Source organism: Danio rerio, chromosome 8 (assembly GCF_052040795.2).
Source record: "Danio rerio strain M-AB ecotype USA chromosome 8, GRCz13ab, whole genome shotgun sequence".
NCBI classification, from domain to species: Eukaryota; Metazoa; Chordata; class Actinopteri; order Cypriniformes; family Danionidae; genus Danio; species Danio rerio.
In genome coordinates this window covers 9,881,669-9,902,228 of record NC_141028.1, presented here as the reverse complement: position 1 = coordinate 9,902,228, position 20,560 = coordinate 9,881,669, and the positions used below count along the sequence as shown (strand labels likewise).

The 20,560-nt window shown below is 37.1% G+C and overlaps 1 protein-coding gene across 2 annotated transcripts in view; it reads right to left on the bottom strand.

Moving 5' to 3' along the window:
• abcd1 (ATP binding cassette subfamily D member 1) overlaps positions 1–20,560 on the bottom strand; it is a 36,667-nt gene that overhangs the window by 6,960 nt on the left and 9,147 nt on the right. For both annotated transcript variants that reach the window (XM_087263665.1, NM_001111186.1), the window contains 5 exon segments: positions 19,103–19,245; positions 15,211–15,382; positions 10,691–10,785; positions 3,509–3,654; positions 891–1,036 (listed from right to left, as the gene is read on the bottom strand). In XM_087263665.1, the coding sequence (XP_087119791.1) occupies positions 891–1,036; positions 3,509–3,654; positions 10,691–10,785; positions 15,211–15,382; positions 19,103–19,245 (702 nt within the window).

The following is a 20,560-nucleotide window of genomic DNA, read 5'->3' as shown; positions in this document are numbered from 1 at the left end:
ATTACGTGCTGACTGGCTGACTGACAGGTGTGCGTGAGGCCAGCAAACACGACGTATAGCCGTTTCACTTTACTTCAGGACGCCTTAATGCCGCTCTGTTGGTTTATTGGAGACATTCATAAATATACCTAGCAAATCTTATAAATGTTGGAGACATACTCGTTACATAAACGCACTAAATCGCACTTCAGCAGCGTTTATTTGAGAGCGCACAAGAAGATCTGCGATTGAGCAGTGTATATTTGAGGGGGCGTGCAAGAAGGTTTGTGCACGAGCAGAGGAAATTGGCGTGCAAGCAAAGAGATTAGCATGCTCAAAGGCTATTACATAAATGTGATCTTGGCTTGTAATACTGCGCTCGCAACATTTGTCATGGAAATAACGCCACAGGTAGTTGGTAGATCTGTGTAAAAAAGGCCTGCCGCCACAGCTGGAAAAAAATCCTAGAGGAAACACTGTAGTATCATTGATCAGTTTTAAATATCAAATCAATTTACATTGAATATACACTGACCGGCCACTTTATTAGGTACACCTTACTAGTAACGGGTTGGGCCCCCGTTTGCCTTCAGAACTGCCATAATCCTTCGTGGAACAGTGCTGCCCCAAAATATGAATTAAAAGTCATTTTTATTTTTTCTATTTTTGCCACTATCCTTCAAACCACAAATCTTTGGTATCCAGTTATGATATGATGATCATTTCCTCTTTCACATGTCTCAATGAGCGCAGGTCAGAATAAGCATGTTTAATTTCTACATAAATATATCCGTCATGCTGAATGCAATGTAATGCAATATTAAATCACTTCTGTAAATTGAATATAGACACCAAAACAGGACATCTTATGTTTGCCCCATATACTGTATTTTTGCAGTGTGATCTCTCACCTCCCTCTCTCTCCAGGATATAACGGAGGTTCACGGTTTGCAGGATTTCCTCCAGCTGCCGGTCAGTAATGCCCTTCTCCTGCATCTCCTGAACAGAATGAGGATAAATCACCTGATCTCGCAGCGTTCCCACCGACATATAAGGCCTAAAGAGGAAAAAAAACAGACAAAATAAAAATTCTGGATTCTTCTATTTTAATCACCCAGTCCTTGTGCTAATGAAACATGATGACCTCATTATTAGAGGATTAAGGGAAAACACAGGGGGGAAAGCAATTCTCACCATATGCACTTCACCATACACATACATGATTTTGAAAATAAATATTTTTATCCATTTCTCAGTGAACATAGGTCATATATTTTGGTGCATTTAAATAAAACAGATTTATTTAACAGATATCTTTATTTAAATAATATGTTAGTATAGTTAACACCAAACATATTCATAAATAGAACGATTATACAATTAAATTCAAGTGAAATATTGCAAAACAAATCACAAACAACAACATTTCAACAAAGTTATACACACACACACACATTTAAACATGCATACAACAGTTCTATCTGATTCTCGAATCTAATTGGCTGAATCTGATCGCACTCGTATTACCTCTTCACCCTTGTGTATTACTCCGCATAGAGTGACAGCAGATTAATAAACTCACTACATTTTGACAAATATTGCAGCCACTGGACAACACAATGTAATTTTGAGGGTTTTTAGTTGAAAATGTAGTTATTTAGATTGCAATTATGCAGTTTATTTATAAGGAGAGTGCCCATTTTAAATATTTATAATTTCTGAGAGACAGAGCGTCTGCGTCCATTAGCCGAAGACGGCTGATGTCATCGATCCACAAGATGGGACCGTATAATAAGCCCTTGCTTAGAAGATTATCATACACCCGGCACAATGTGGCACAAGGCGCGACGCAATTGTTGTTTGCTAGTTTCAGCTTGGGGCAAGAGTTGTTTTGACGTTTTCCGCCACGCTGTTTAAATAGCAAAGGAATTTGCGCTCATATGTGCGCCCATAGGCGTTGTGGTCTAAAAAGGAAGGAGTTCTGAGGCGCACTGCTATTTTGAGAAACTATAATAGATTTTTCAATAGACCAAAACAAAACTGGTCTAAAGTCGAGCGCAGAGTGCGTTAGTTGTGCGTTGTACACACTGCTTAATACACACAAGATGTACAGCAATACGCAAATATCTTCACAAATGAAAAATAATTAAAATATTAAGGATATATATAGGATATAAATATAAAGAATTAAAATATTTAAAAAATATATATATTTTTTCTAGCCTACATAAATAAAAAAAAACTGACTTCATGCCTTCATCTCGGTAGGCTTTTTCAGTTCATTCGTAACAATTTGCTTAATTAGAAGTATTATTTATTATATCCATATTTATATTTGTTATATTAAAAACAAGCTTAGATTTGCACACCTGTCTGGTTTCAGACCATATGGGCACAGCATGTGTATTAGGGTATAACACACTTCATTATTATTGTTCATTTATTCGTTTGCTGGAAATTAGAACTGAATTTAGAAATAGGATATGCTGTCTTATTAATGCATATCCTTGTTTTAATTAATGTTATACTTTAATAATTAATTATGAAATCAATAATTTGTTCCTCGATTAGTCCTACTAAAACCCTGAAGCAAAAGAATTAACCTAAAAATGAATTCATGTCATAGTACTCATATATATCAAGCACTGTAAGTTTTCATATGTAAAATTCTCTCATTTTAATATGTATCCTCCTCTAAAAACCAGTCCCAAGTCATTGTCTTATTTTATCTCTTCTCCTTAACAGTCGTGATATATCAGTGAACTGCAAGTGGGCCAAATGACAAGCAGCTGCTGGTTGTAAATGGCGTTGGACACGTCCCGTTGTGTGATCATGAACACGAAGCGCTGCTGTACTCCTGTTGTGTTTGTAATGAAGCCGACATGTAAGGCAGTCACAGGAGCACCATATGTGCTGACTGCTTTTGGATTGTGCGCCTCTTTTTAATCAGCACACTCATCAGCGCTAATTAACCTGGCACGGCGAGGGAAATGGAAATAAACACATGCACGCACACCCACGTCTCTGCCTTCTAATTGATCTTAATTCTTAAACAAAATCTAGCAAACTGAGTCTCATTGCTGGGCCCTGAACCCGAACAAAGAGGAAACAATAGCCTTCTATGATCTTATGCTAATTATTGGTGTACACCGTAATATATTCTGTATGCAAGATTAGTTTGCCACAAATTAGAATGCAGGGACAAAAAATAAGGCAGACGTGCATAGGCGACAAATTGGTTTGTTTTGTAATTATGTTCATGCTTTCCCACTGATATTATTTCAATGTAATTTTTTGTTGTTGTTTTTTTGCAATCAATGTAAGGTACTGGGTTTATACATACATTCATTCATTTTCTTGTTGACTTAGTCCCTTCATTAATCTGTGGTCGCCACAGCGTAATGAACTGCCAACTTATCCAGCACGTTTTTACGCAGCGGATGCCCTTCCAGCCGCAACCCATCTCTGGGAAACATCCACACACACACACACACATACAAAGCATGCGGTCTACTTGTAGCGCTAGTACCTTTGAGGTATGTAAAACATGTGATCGGGTGAGGGTTTGTAGAGCACGCCGCTGTAGACCGGCCAGAGTCCACTCAGGATCCTGAACAGAGAGCTTTTTCCACAACCATTAGGGCCCGTGATCAGCAGATGCATTCCTTCATCAACCTAGATATAGAAAAAGACCCAACATTACTAAAGACACTTGAACATACATGCAGCGGATCCCATAACACCCCCGCAGAGACCGAGAAAAAGATGGCACACGGGGGCAAACCACGGGAAACAGCTAAATGTGTTTACAAATTCAGCAAAGCCACAGGGTTAAAAGGAGCCACTGCGATGGGAAGCGCTTGATGGTTTTCAAAGGCCGCTCTCTGCAGCACAGCGCACTGAGAAAAACACATCGCTGTACCCTGTCATTAAGCTAAAGCCATCCATTCAGCAGACACACATAAACACAGCAGCTCCACATCCTGCCAATGCGACAATTACTATTAAAAGACCTTCGACACAACACCAAACCAATAGGAATCATCTGTTACATAACATCTGGAAGCCGTGATAATGATATTTCGAGCAACAGAAGCCTATTTTGAAGGATGTCTGGCATTGAAAGTGCAGATTTACCAACAGAGTGAGATGACGATCTTAAAAAGGACATTTGAAGCTATTTTAGGTTTATATTGGAGGTACTACAACTGGTTAACATTGCGGCACTGGACTGAAATAACTGTAGACATAGTAAGTAGTAAGAACTAAATAAAAACACCATAGAAGTCAATGGCAGTTTTTCCAACTTTGTGTTGAACAGAAGAAATAAACTCACAACACCAAACCGATATGAATCATCTGGGAAATAAAATCTGGAATTAGTACATTTCTAAGGCCGTACTCACACTATGTACAGTAGATTCGAACCGGGCCAAAGCATGCTTGTCCCCCCCCCCGTCTCCCCCGACGGCCCGCACTCACATTACAATCGGGCCTGGGCACGCTGACGTCATCGATGCTGCGCTGTTCAGTAAGCGCTCTCCCTTCAGCACAGTGGATATTTCTCTAGTTATATCGTGATATGCAGTGACATGCATTCAAATATTTCGCCAAACAGTCCCTTAGGAATGCGGTGACACGCAGTCAGATATTTCGCCGAACAGATCCGCCACTTTTGGCGTTCATAAACAATCATAAAACCCTCCTGCTGCAGGAATGAGGAGGTTTGCTGAAGGTGCAGCTGTCGTGCAGTGAAGGGTTTGCGTATTTAATAAACTACGGCAGTTTGCGTTCATTGAACAGTAAGAATGATTAATAAATCCATATGAAACAGTCCCTTAAAAGTCTCGTCTCGCTTTCGCCCAAGTGAACCGCGCTCAAGCCCACCTCTTCCAACCGGGCCAGGGCCGGCCAAGTGAACCGTGCCTGAGCCCGATTCAGCGCACTCACACTTCTCAAACGATCCGGGAAATGGGCCTGGCCACGGTTCGGATAGCATAGTGCGAGTACGCCCTAAGTATACAAGCTGGTTGAGTGACATCAGGCTATTTTAAAGTATGTTTGGCAGTGAAAGTACAGGTTTTACAACAGCGAGATTGCGATCTTAAAAAGGCCATTTGTGATTATGATATTTCTACAAGTTGAACGAGAAATATTAGCCCAATTTGAATTATGTCTGGCAGTGCAGATTTAGCAACAGAGTGAGATGACAATCTTAAAAAAGATACTTAATCAAAAAAATGACCGCAACCTCAATTCGACCCCCTAGATCAAGGGTGTTCAAACTCGGTCCTGGGCCGGTGTCCTGCATATTTTAGTTGTAACCTCAATTAAACACAACTGAACCAGCTAATCAAGCTCTTTCTAGGTATACTAGAAACTTCCAGGGAGGTGTGTTGAAGGAAGTTGGAGCTAAACTATGTAGGACACCGGCCCTCCAGGACCGAGTTTGGACACCCCTGCCCTAGACAATCTTAATCTAGTATTTCTACGATTCTGTAAATCATATTTTCAAGATCAGGAGAAAAGCAAGGGCGGCAGAACGAGTCTTTTCATTGTTTCACATTCACATACATTGCTCAGCGACATGGACACCTCCAAATGGTGCTAAAGAGTCACATACTGAATTTATAAGGTGCAATTCACCTAAAAATGTCATTTTTGTCTTCTTATAACGCTGTATTCGTGGCCGGGAAATCACACGAGACGTGAGCTGCTGAACGTGAGCTGTTATCACAGAGAGAGCGGACGCGCCCTACTTGATGATAGACACACGCGTGCCTACTTTAGTGAACAGAACCTGCACAGGTTGTGAATAAAAGGTATTAAAGTTATAAATGACATTTAGTTTGTGGCACAGAGTGATCGTTTGGGTGCCACGCGCGAAGTATGAACAGCACTTAGTGAAAATGAAACCGAAAGCGTGCACATCATTTAAATAATCTTATCGCTTTTTAGAGTTATGATTGCGACATGCATTTGATGTGTTTTTTCTCTCATAGCGAACACATGAAAACAAAAATGTTTAGTGCCAGTAAAACTACTCTAACTTATATAATGTTGATTTTACCAGTGTACCGGATAATGTTCAAATACATTATCAGCAGCAGCTATGTTAATTGTTTTCTTTGTTCTCTGTTTCCACCATATCTTAAAAAAAAATCTGATCTATTTGGTATTTATGAAAGGTATTAATTTATTTTTCCTTCACATCATCTCTTTCCTCCTCCAGGTCTGTTTTTGGCAGCAAAAAAATCTCTGGGAAAGCAATGTGGGTAAAGTGCATTGTGTCATGAGCGCACCGCATGACTGCGACATCAGGGTCATGAGAGGGTATTAGCACCACGCCGCCCCTGCAAATCGAGGCGCTGTTGTGGAAACCCTAAGAGCACTGCAACGGGTGAGCGGAATATAATCAGCACATTGTCCGGGGCAAACCAGAGGGGGTCACGCTGCGCTACTCATGACCCATTTCTCAGAATTTAGCAGGAAACATGAATTAATCATAAGGGAGCAGATACTCAATCCAGACCCAAGAAATGCATTTCAGAGAGGTTTGGTGCAGAAAGCATGCACTGCATTCACAACTAGCGCATCTGAGATTAATATCATTGCAGAAGTCTTAGTAAAATAGTATAATAAACCAGCAAAAATCTGAAAGTGAGTATGAATTGCATAATGATGTAAAATGTTCTCGGATTCACAACAGGTGGATGCACAATTACATTGTAGGGCTGCACAATATATAGTTTCAGCATCGATATCGCAATAGGATCATTCGCAATGGTCACATCGCCGGATATGCAATGTTGAGTTTGTATTATAATTCATCATTTGCATGTGTTTTGATTCCTGTTATTTTATAATGATTTTAAAAGCATTCAGGTATGAAAAATTGTCCTATTTGTGACCTTAACCATGATTCATTTTATTTAATTATTATTTATTTTATCATTCAGTTACTGAACTTGAATAAGGTTACATCTGATAAAACACTTAATTTCAATTGAATCTTTTTCTTGATTGCATTTACAGATGTGCATGTAAATACCTACAACACATGCAAATACAGTAATGCGCTGCAAGTAGCACAGACCACAGTAAAAATGAGCAGTGCGACCCCAAAAATTTGAAAGATTGTTTATTAGATATTATAGAGATGACCTCTCCCACAGCAGAATCATCCCAATTGATCTAACATAATAAATTCTTCCTAAAGAGAGATATTAAGTCATCTCGTGAAATTGTAATCATATCGCAATATATATTGCAAAAAAAAAAATATCACAAGGTTAAATTTTTCCAATATCGTGCAACCGTATTACATTGTGCTCTTCACTTACACAATGTTTATAAAGGGGGTCACACACCCGAAGCGCTGCTCGGCGACTCGCATTGTCGCGCCATGCATTTCAGAATTCTGAATATAGGTTTCTATCAGGGTACACAAACCAGCGGCTGACTGTGGCACCCAGCAACTACTCAGGACACTATTATTATTTCTGCCGTGCCACAGAGCGCCATCTGAAATTTCATTTTAAATAGCATGCGAATGTGCGGGTCTGGTGTGCGATACTTTAAACTGTCATGTTCGTGCCGTGTTGCGGAACTGAGCGGCGCATCCAGTGTGTGACGCCCTTGATTCTTTGAAATTGCCTCTTTTAGGCTTTGATCCTAATTGTGCCATTTTGGTGACTGTCGCTTTAAATTTAAATGAGACTGTGATTTTTTAAAAGAGGGTGGAGCTATAGATGTCTTATAAATCAAATACCAAAAACTACATGAATTTTAGGTTCAATTTGTGGAAAAGAGAGTCGAGGCAGTGTCGCAGTAGATTGTGCTGTCGCCTTACAGCAAGAAGGTCGCTGGTTTGAACCTCGGCTCAGCTGGCTTTTCTGTGTGGAGTTTGCATGTTCTCCCTGCCTTCGCGTGGGTTTCCTCCGGGTGCTCCGGTTTCCCCCAGAGTCCAAAGACATGCGATACAGGTGAATTGGGTAGGCTAAATTGTCCGTAGTGTATGAGTGTGTGTGTGTGAATGTGTGTGTGGATGTTTCCCAGAGATGGGTTGCGGCTGGAAGGGCATCCGCTTCATAAAAACTTGCTGGATAAGTTGGCGGGTCATTACTCTGTGGTAATTAATAAAGGGACTAAACCGTCAAGAAAATGAATGAATGAATGTGGAAAAGAGCTCGATTTCTTACTGTATGTGAAATTGTACAGGGGAGAAGCCAGTGAGTAGAGCTTATCGCTAAATATTTAGCAGTGTTTGCATGTCTTTTACTGCATAGAATTCATTAAAATATAAATAAAATAAAAATTTATATTTTATTTTTAAAAAGCACATAAATTATTTTGCAGTTTGTGATTTTTTTCAGTTGAATAAAAATATATTTTCCATTAATATATTATCAAATATTTTGCTAATATTAAAAATTATATATAAAAAATAAATACTATTTTCTAGGGATGTTTAGATCCAATCAAGTGGTTTCAGACTCAATCGGAATTGAAAAACAGCAACATGTGCGTCATGACATCACTTTGTTGCAGAAACGGTATTGGTTAAACGCCGGCAAAGTAAAACATAGAAACAGCTTGTTTGGGCCGTTGCAAACGTCCTAGATGAGAACAGCAACAGACTCAAACCTGACAAGGTACACATAGTAGTTTTCATTAAGAATAAACAGACATTTCCTTCTGTGAAGATTACTACTCTGATGAAAAGACTTAGGAGTGCTCAAGAGTTAGGAGTGCAGTTTCTAAAAGCACATTACTGGTTTTGCAAACATTTTGGCACTTTTATTTTTTGCTTACATGCCTGCCGGGTATTTTTAAGTTGAAATGCTATTTGTTTTCATATTAGAGTTTTCTTTATATTTACTGTTGCACTAAAGTCCAAAAGTGAAGAATTGATGTTATTTGTTACTTGATTGTTCAAGCTCACATAAGTTCTCTTGTCGTTAACAGAGTTGTTGAATGTTAAAATGAGTTGAATTAAATAAAAAATAAGGAATGTCCTGGATTGGTTTCTTCACTCTTTTTTATTCTTTTTTATATTTACTATAGAAGTATCAGATTTAGTTTCAGTATCGGTAGATACTCAAAATCAAATGCAAAGAGCATTTTTAAAAAGGAGACGACAGAGTCAGATCGCGGGGGGGGGGAGATGGACAGCTTTATCCAGGAATACTTCATTCTTATTCAATAACCTGTTCCTGTTTTAGTGTTCTAGCTGTGCAAAGTTGTGAACTTGAAGGTGCTCTCCATCTTTCTTCTCTCCCTTCCTTGTTGTGACTGTAAAACCAATATATTGTCCTAAAGCTGTAAACTGAGCACCGTAGGGGCTGAGTACCAATTTTTTTACTGACTTTTTCTTCTGTTTCTTGATTTAGTTAAGACGTAAGGGAAGTATTTGTAATTTATTTTCTGTATTTCTTTTAATTCTATTGGGCAAGTTATTTTCGGGGTGGAGTTAGTAAATGTTTTGTTTATTATTTCGGCCTTCCTCAGCCCTAGATCTATTTTGTTTGAGCTCCTATTCTTTGTTTTCTGTAAATACAAACTTTTCCCCCTTTTCTCACAATAAAAGAATCTAAAGGTCATCAAAATCATAACCTGCTAACTGTTTATTTATTTATTTTCATTAACTTATGTTCAACCTCAGCCCTTGACACTTGAGGTTGTAAAATCAGTTGGGGGCTCGTCCGGGATTTAAAGCTTTTATTGTGCATCTCTTTAGTTATCCTAACTGAACAAAACATTTAAGTGCAAATGAGAGAAAAATACAAGTTTTTACACAAAAGAGATCAAATTTTAGCATTAATTTGTTATTTTAATATTTATATTTTGCAATGACAATATACACATCTCTACAAAACGGTTAAAAGCATCAAATATAGAGTTTTTTTTTTTAATTCTAACTTTAAATCTTGATGCTTAAAAAAACACCCACATGTTTATGTCTATCAACAATCAATGAACAGTATCGCCTCTGAAGGCTTTATCTAAAACATGTGCATAATAAACAGCAGAGCGGAGAACATATCAAAGGAAAATCTCCAATAATACTTCCCAGCACTTATCTTGCTAGCTTTCAAATTTACAGCTTGAAATCCCGCCAACATGAGTTTAGAGTCAAACACAATAATTGACTATATCTCTCACCAAAGCATAGGGGGAGAAACTCATTCAAATATTTAATAAAGATAAGCTAATGCAAGATAACAGGTAATGCAATTTTTAAAAAAATTGACACTACAATTCGAACGAGAAAAAATGCATAACATATAAACGCATTTTCTCTGCAGGGTTTCATAATACATCTCCACCTAATCCTGCTTTAAACTGTCAAAGGTCATACAGCGATTAGCAAAGCTGTATTATCAGTCAAGTGCTCGAGAACTTTGCCAGGGAAATAAGAACAGATAACAGCCACTTTGACATGTTCGCACTTCATATGCACATAAATCAGCTGAAGAACAGCGTGTTGCATCAGACCACCGACTCGTTTACTCTGCATGAGAGCAAGATATTGCAGCACACGCTACCAAATAATTTAATATACAGGCTCCTTAGCTGGAAAATGGAGAGTGGTTTTAGTTGGATGTAACAAGTATGCAATGCCTACTACACCCGCATGCCAATTCTCCACTGGTAAGATTTGATTATATATTAAAATGACTCAAGGATGGGTTAAAGAAGGGAAATTTACCTGCATGTTTAGGCTGGAAACCACCACGTCTCCTGTAGGAGTTATTATGGGCAGGTTTTTACATTTGATGCCCTGCTCCACATCAATCACCTGACCTAAAAGATAAAACACGCAAATGTTACAAGACTATATTTAACTGTAATTTAAACAATGGATCTCACAAATAAATCAGGATACTTCAAAAGTTTTGTACTAACGTTTAATCTAATCTAACTTAATCGAAATGAACAATTAATACCACATCCACACAATAATCCTGTATGCCTGAGGCCTTATGAACATGAATTAGGAACCCTCCATATGATTAGATATGTTGTTTACAGCAGTGATCCTAAACCTTTTTATCACCGTGGACCGATCAACGCTTGACAATTTTACCACGGACCGGGGGTGAGGGGTTGCTCGGCTAGATTGCTAAGCAACCGTTTTCTCAGACGATGACAAGCTGACAAAGCATTGCTGCAGCTCTGATACAAAATTACAAAGCACTGCAGTGTTTGGGTGTTCTGTGTTTGTCTGAGATAATGGCTGTTTCTCAATTCTAAGAACACAGAGAAAACGGACTCTTGTTCTTGTGGAGACCGGTCTTGCCAAATTGTCTCGGAAGAACAAACTTGGGAACACAGGACGCATCTTGTGGACTGCATTCTTCTCTGGTTCTTCCTGATGGTCACAAGACCTTCAAGCATTTTTAATGAAAATTTCTTTAAACATTACAGCATTCATCCAACAACTATTTTTTTCCTTTTTAATATATTAAAAAGTTATGCTTTTATAAAGATTTTCATAGTGATGTTTACTTTCACTGTCTCATTTAGGGAAACTCATGAGATGAATAGTTATATCTCTGAACTTTCTATAATAAATCTATATAAAATGCTGCGCTTCCCACCTTCGTTATACAGCCGCAATGACTTCTGGGACTTCTCGAGCGAGTTTTGCGCTCAAGTCTGCATCAATGGATCCTCGATATCAAGAACACATCCGGGAACTTTCACGCATCCTCTGTTTTTGCAGTCTTGAGTTTTAGAAATGAACTTTGGCAGTTGATAATAACGTTACACGAGAACACGAGGACGCAAGGCCGCTGAAGAACGCATATTGAGAAAGTCTACCGAAATATGTATATAATCCCTACAAGCTGAAGCTGATCAGTCAGTTTTTGTCACGTGACTCGTGATGAGCTGCAGATGTGTTCATTCATCGGCATTCATTCAACTGTGTGCATCTAAAAGCCGCGAGCGCGTCACCCCATTTCACGCGAACTCTAAAAAAAAAAAGTCGTAAAATGCGAACGGCCCCTAAAAAGCGCCATCATTTGTGATCTTCAGTACTTGATTTTCTTGCACAGACATGGTGGATTCACCTAAATTGTTGACAAATAGGTTGCGGATCTATTCTTTGGCCGTTCGTGGGTCCTTCACTGGGCCTTTTACCCTAAGCAAAGAAATTTTCCAAAGAAGTCGGTTTCTTACTCATTTTACTGCTTGTGGGTTAAATTTTGGTGCTCAAGTGATCAAGATGAAAGCGCTGAAAAGAACTGAAAGGGTGTACCACATTCAACATCAAAATCTTCGTTCCTGTTAAAGTTCTTTCTCTTTTGTTTCAGTGTCATAATTGTCTTAATTTATCTCAAAGTTTGTCCTCTCATAATTTTCTCTGGACAAGTGCCTTTTTGCGGAAAACCCTTATACAGAAGTGTTTTGGGTGTGCATTAGGCAAATTACTCATTTATAATACTTCAAATTCACTGACAAAAGAACGTGTTAAAGAGAAAATCGTGTGCGTGTTTTGAATTAGGAAGAAAGTTTTGGGGAGAGGTTTAAATGTGCGTATAATTATGAAAAACAAATGTAATTGACCCAATTTATTAAAAAATATATATATATTGTTACCGTTTCTTACTATTTAAAGAGTTATTTGTTTCTGCGATACAAGTACAATTGTCAGTATATATTTTTTGGTGTCATAATCCTTTAGTAATGATGATTTCTTTCTAATATGCTCCTTTTATTATTATTATCAATTATATAATGTTGCGGTCTATCATAGTCTTTCATGAATAGGAAGTGTAAATGTCTTGACGGTTTAATGTGTGCTTCGTGAATAAAATGTCATTTTATTTTATAATAATATATATTAGTCAACATCTGAAGTGTATAAAATGTTTAAAAGGCAAGAATGGTATTGTTAGGTAGTTTAAGGACAACTTTGATGAATGGTGCTTATCCACTTCAAAAGCTGATTACGGTATATTAACAATTATATTATTATTATAAAATTTATGATAATAATAACAAAACCTACCAGCATCAAACTTTTAAACAGCACAAAACATTATTAAGGGATGCATCTGTAATCTGTTTAAACTGTAGGACGCTGTACTGTAGTCACATGACCTTAATTAATTCAGCGAGTGCCGTCTAGATATAGCTTTCAAAAATAAAAATGGCTGTTTTGCATTTTAAACCAAGTCTGTGTTCACTTTTCTCTCAAATAATGAGAAAAAGATCAAACAAAAATCATAGCTTAAACTTGCTTCTCTTTCATTTGCCACACCACAAATGGAAGGTAAAGTCAAGCAACCGCAGTATAGGGTATGTTGACATTTTGTGAAAGGTGGTACATCATCTGAATAATACATAAATGTATCAGATTAGCATACTGTGTGCACTCAATATACCTCATAATACTTTCTTTCACAAGTTATAGACAGTATGCGATTTTACACAGTTTCAGTATACAGCTGAGGGGAAAATGACTTACTCTCCTGTGAAATTTAGATTTTTGTTTAAATATTTCTCAAGTGATTTTTAACAGAGCAAGGATTTTGTTCCAGAATTTCCTGTATTATTTTTTTTCTTCAGGAGAAAGTCTTTTTTCTTTTTGTTTGGTTAGAATAAAAGCACTTTACATTTTTTTAAAAACAATATATAAGACCAGTATTATTATCCCCTTTACAAATTATTTTATTTAAATTGGCTACAGATAAAAAAATGAGTTCTTAAAGGTCCCGGGAAGTGCTTTAAAATATGCATTTTATTCGAAATCGAAACATGGAGAGGGTGGGACAGTGTAGCTCCTCCCCTTTTTTAACAACAGCAAAGAGAAGCATCTTGAAGGGGCAGGGCATGTCAGATACTAGAGAGCATTTGATGGGTCAAGATTTGATGAGAAACTGCAGTATGAACAAAATGGTTGCTCCATTTACGCGGAGCTGCTAAGCTTGTAGTTTGTCAGTTTTATATGTACTTAACTCGAATTTTGTCACTGTTTTGGACCACACTAGCTTATAGGTATCTTAAACACCAATGCTGTGTTCACACCAGATGTGCGAATAAATATTAGTATTTGAGCGTAAATAGACGCGTGAACATTTTGAGTTTACTCGCTTCATTCGGCGGTCAAATTTGCATCATTCACGCATCAAATTCACTTCATAATGGATTCGTGTCATGGGTGAGGCTTCCGTCTGCCCATTGACTCTAGCTTCTTTGATAAAGGGCTAACATGGATTTTATTGAGAGAATAGTTGTGTTTATGTGGTTTAGAAAACCTGAAAACCAGCGTAGATTCGTTCGCTGCCATGTCTGAGTCCAATAGATCCTTTCAGAGATGCACCCAGCTCTGTGAGTTCATCAACTCCTCCAGAAACTTTACCTGGATGATGGAAGCTTTCAGCGGTGCTTTCAACTGGGCCGAGCCTAGTTTGATGAGCCATTGTCTGTTGTCGGCAGGTGGATTTCCTCTTGAAACACCAACAATCGGCACTACGTCATAATCAAGCTCTTGACTGGTTATTGTGGCACGAATGTCGGCTAAAGTTTTGATTTTTGTCCAACCTGAGCAATTCATGCGATTTGCGCATCAAACGTACAAAATGCTCAACTCGTCATTTGCACTGCAGGATGTCTATTATTGTGTTGCATTGGCTTACCATGTAAATCACTTGCGCTTGACGCTTTATCCACCTCTGGTGTAAGCGCACCATTACAATACCAATTCAAACATCCAAAAAACTTAGTTTTCATTTAATGGCACCTTTGATTTGCCATTGTGTTTACGTGCTCAACAGAAATGACTGTGATTGGCACAGATACAGGGAAAGTGCAGCTTTTCAAAGTCGTGTCAATCAGCTGATCTGTCTATGAGTTGACATACAAGCTATCTGCTGATAAATTGACAGATCTTTGGGCCTTTGTATCTGTTTAAAGCGCTTAAATGTTAGCGGGAAATTGACTTTTTTTAAATTCAGCATCCATTGGTACCAAAATTCCAGTATCGTGACAACACTAACCTGAGGTGATCATTGTCATTGTAGTATATGCTGTTGTTTTGCTGCAACGTCAAAGAAATAATAACTATTCCTAAAATAGAAATGTCACACGACACTGTCGCAGATAGTTAGGATTAAAAACTCCTTTTAACATTGCGTGTCGTGTCCAGTGTTATGTTTAGAAATGTGGTGAAAACGTGTCAACATTGTGCATGTCAACTGATATGACAAAAAGTGATGAAACCTCTGATTTGCAGCGGTCCCTCCATTCTCATGCCATGTGTAACATTCTGAGGCGCTCCAGTCTCTTCTGGCTTCACCTCTGTGGCGGAACGACGATACACACCGTCACGGACATCCTCAAACACCTCGAACATCTCATACACACGCGCCGTATAGCCAGCCAGTTCTGTGACCTGTGTGTGGAAGATTTTAGAGTAGATTTTACACACCTGCACATTTTTTAAACATTTTTCTCTTTCTTTCTTTTATATCCTAACCAACATATAAAAATTTATATTTTAAGTGACCTTAACTACTATGTATTTATATTTTTATGTAAGTACAATGTACTTAATGTGTTCATATTGTATTGCAGAACACTTCTGGTGCTCTTGAGGTGGGATAGTTTGGTGGTATGGGTAGGTGTAAAGGTGGGTTAAGATGTAAGGGATGGTCAATAGTGTGATTATAAACGTAATTACAGAAATTATTAATTAGAGAAACAATTAAATTTAGATATTTAATCAAGCATATGTACAATGTAAAAACATGTATTTACACAATAAGTACATTTTGATTAATTATTAATATCAGTCTAAGTACATATTAGTTATGTTAATGTAAAATGAACCTGAAAATTTACTTCATATTTACGCAGCCTTAAGTGTTTCAATGAGTTCCTTTTTTCCGTTAAACACAAAAGAAGATATCTTGAAAAATATTGTAATTCAGTTGGCATTGACATCTATAGTAGGAAAAATAGTGGAACTAATGGCCCGCTTCCACTGAGTGGTACGGTACAGTACAGTTCGGTTTGGTTCGGTACGCTTTTACGGTTGTTTCCACTGTCAAAGGGTACCTTACAAGCGAACTGTACCGTACCTACTTTTTGGGTATCCTTTGCAAGGAGAACCTAGCTTGACAAGAGGGTATCAAAAGGCGGAGCAAGACGTGCAGCTGAGCGCTATTGGTTTATAGAGATACATCACTTGCAGAAGCAGCAGAATGAAAACAAACCTCAATTTTTAAAACCCTAGCCAAGACATTACACCATAATAATATAAACATATAATAATGAGCCATGGTTGACCCGAGCTCAAACAAACCTTGTCATCATCTTGATAAACAGCCACAAAGCCAAGAAGAACAAACTCTGCTGTGTCCTGTTGTTGTTTTAAGAGCCCTACTAAAAGTGTGAGCGGTTTCACTTTCTCGTGTGCGCTCTCCGCGCGTCTATATTTGAAATAACAAACTTCTTGAGCTCATGTTAATAAAGTGCGCGTGATTATTGAAGCGTTTCTGACATCTGATCCTTTCAGAAAGGGAAAAACGCAAGAGTGAAGCGCGAAAAAGCAAAAGAGAAGCCGGATAAAACAGCAGCAAATGATTACCTCAGCCACCTAAAACATGAACAAACTGCCATATTTAACTATTATCATCATCATCATCATATTATGAAATTTCCTCAAGGTTTTTGACAAGTAAACGCTGAGTAAATAATAACAGAATTTAAAGTTTTCAATACTGGTATATCAATTTCTACATAAATATGTAACAAATCATTTAACAATACATATTGATATTGTATTGATGCTAGGGTTGGACGATGTCGACCAATTTAGCATCGTACAATGTCTAATATGAAACATCGCAATGGACGATGGCATTGTCATCATAGACGTAGGTGAAATAAATATTTGTAGCCAACCGTTTTAACTACCTGACCCGCATGGTGTTTGTTTTACCCATAAATATACAAATCGCAAATGAGTAAAGATAAGTTACACACATAATTCCCACCTGTCAATCACTTTTTCCGCGGGATTCATGAATAGGCAGAGTGATCAGTGTCGTTATAATGGCGTCGACGAACTTGGTTGGTAAAAAAGGTGCACAACCAACAGGAACCAGATAACAGTATCTGAGGTATTCGCTAAAATTACTAAGTACAAGTGTGAAAGAGAAAGATTGAAGCAGCCCGCTGACTGCCTGGACCTGCACTTGACAGTGCGTGTGCCTGTGTGTGTGTGTGTGTATGTGGTCACGTGATGTACGTTTTCAGCGGTTGTAAACGCCAGAGTGGATGTGGATCGTTTTTGTTCTAAAATGCCATTTAAAAACTGACCTATTAGAGTAAACAGGGCCTGAGTGTATTTTTCGCGAGCGGATTTGCAACGGGGGCGGGGCAGAGGATCGCAATGTTGGCTCAGCATCGTGGTGTCTGTCGGCCATCGGCGATGGCATCATCTATCGACCCAACCCTAATTGATGCTGCATACAACAAAGAAAAAGTAAAGAATGAAAAATAATAAATAAAAAAAGAAAAATAGTAAAAAAGGAGAGAGAGGAGGGGGCTGTTTACACTAGGGCTCAATTATTGCTTTCTTAATTTAAGCATAAAGGTTTTCATGTTGCAAAAAATTCCTAGTTTTCTTTTTAGGGGAAATCTGATCTTTTCAAGCTTGCTGGCATGACATAACATTTGTAATCAATGCCGAGCAGTGGGGTGGACACAAAGTGACAGTTTTAGACTGAAATGACAAGCCAGAAAATGACAGAGAATTATTTATTTGTAGCTGGATGCACGGTGATTTGGTTTGCTGCATTTACATTACAAAAGATGACAGATCTTATGTTCTCCGACTCTACAGTACGTGATAAAAATGCATCGATGACAGATTGATATGCACCTTAACATCACAAACAAAAAAACTAAAATAAATTGTAGGTTGGCTTAGCAGCGTGTTCACACTTGGCTGGTTTAATCAAAACAAACTCTGGTGTAAACAAAGTGTATGTGTAAACGCTGACATACAAACCTTGATGTGCAACAAACAAGTCAAATCTACCAATCTATTTCTGAACAAACTCTGGTGATTGACTGATAACAATTTTCGATGATTCCATGATCAAATAGCTCTTTATATTTAGAATGCAGTTGCTGATGTATAGGCCAATATATACTAATCTTACTTAAAGGACTCATATAAATAAATGTTACATCTTATTACAATAACAAAATGCAAACAAATACTGTGAACATTGACAATGGATTTTATTTAAAACCCTTAACTGCAGAAAGTCCAATAGACCACAAGTAACAGCAGAGGGCACACTATGCTAGTTTTTAACAGCAGGTGACGCTCTATGCTAGTTTTTAACAGCAGAAGGCGCTCTAGGCTAGTTTTTTACAACAGACTGCGCTCTATGCTAGTTTATAACAGCAGACGGTGCTCTATGTTAGTTTTTAACAGCAGAGGGCGCTCTAGGCTAGAATTTAACAGCAGAGGGCGCTCTAGGCTAGTTTTTAACAGCAGAAGGCGCTCTAGGCTAGATTTGAACAGCAAAGGGCACTCCAGGCTAGTTTTTAACAGCAGATGGCGTTCTAGACTAGTTTTTAACAGCAGAGGGCGTTCTAGGCTAGTTTTTAAACAGCAGGCAACACTCTAGGCTGGTTTTAAAAGCAGAGTTTTTAACTGTACACTGAAATGCTAAAGGGGAAAAATCATGTAAGTTGGCTTTTAACATGAGATTAATGTAAACAGCTCACTATTAACACTTCTGTAATTTGTCTAAACCTAACTTTGCTTTTCCTATCTTTATTAATAATTATTCTAGAATCAAGGGGTATTTTTAAGAAATTGGAGGTAAGCACAGTATGGCTGTTTGTAAAGCACACATCGCCATCTGCTGTTAAAAAATAAGCTCAGAATCGATAAGAAGAATCAGAGAATAGCAATATATATATTTTTTTATCTCAGAATCGATGCAGAATTGATTGGGTTTTTTTCACCACAGCTTATCAAACCAAGCAAACACACTAGTAAGATTTTTACATATCCTACTTTAATACTGGGAACTTTTATAGATTAAAAAAAAATATGAAAAAGATCTCTTTGAAAAGTTAGTCTCACCTCTTTGTAGGAGACCATGATCCTCTCCACAGCATCAGCTGCAGCGTTCAGGAGGCTGCGCGCAGTGGTGAAGGCCTGTGTACGTTCACTCACCAGGTCCTCCTCCTTCATATCCAGAGCTGCCTGTTTCACATCCTCTGAATCTGAGCATGAGAGAAAACTTAAACTTCACATTTAAAGAAAACTGAACTCTCCTGTGTCCTATGGAGAGAACATAAGTATACAGTACACAAGCCCTAAATATACAGCAGTTAGGGGCCATTCACGCAGAATTTAAAAATAGCAGATGCAGCTTTAAAAAAAAATGTATATATATATATATATATATATATATATATATATATATATATACATACACACACACACACACACACACACACACACACACACACATATATACACATATATACAGTATATATATATATATATATATATATATATATATATATATATATATATATATATATATATATTTTTTTTTTTTTAATAACCTTATCCACCATGTTAACGTAAAATAAAACAGTTGATACACACACACATATATATATATACACATATATATATATATACACATATATATATACATATTTATATACACATATATATATATACATATATATATATATATATATATATATATATATATATATTTTTTTTTTTTTTTTTTTTTTTTTTTTTGAATAACCTTATCCACCATGTTAACGTAAAATAAAACAGTTGACATGACAACTGGCTATTATAAACAAAAGCTTGCCCTGCCTCTGAGTTCTTCTGATTGGTTCACTGCTTTGGAACTGACATAGACGAACAACGTTGCATGTCAAATTATTTTAATTTAATTCAATTCACCTTTATTTGTATAGCGCTATTTCAATTCTTCTTTTAAAAAAAAAGCGTTCATGCGTGGGTAATAGTCAAGCACATTGACTTTATCAACTGAAAAGTAGTGCATTGCAATGAAAAAACACATTCAGTGTCAATGGTGCCTAAAATAAATTGTTTTTCTTTAATAAAATGATGTAAAATGTTTATGCAAATTATTCGAAATCTATGTTTTTACATTTTAAATGCCTTCACTGTTTCTTTTCATCAATTTAATGTATTCTTGCTTAAAGTTTTTGTAGCTGAAACACATGAAATCTAAAAAAAAAGAAAAATACATAAAATTTTATATAACAGTAAAAGTCTATAAAAAAGCTGCTCTATCTTTTGATTAAAGATAAAAACAAATATTACACATTACAACTGAAGATTGATAATTATAAGAAATTTTCTTTAACAGAAATAAAAAAAAATAGGTGGTAAAAAGGTAAAAAGGTTTGTGTAGCACTTTGTTCACTGATTTGTTTTATAGTTTTTAAGAAATGAAATAAGAGTGACAATTGAATTAATCATAAAATACGTTTATAATGAATGCAGAATTATTACGTGGGCAGCACGGTAGCTCAAGTGGGTTTG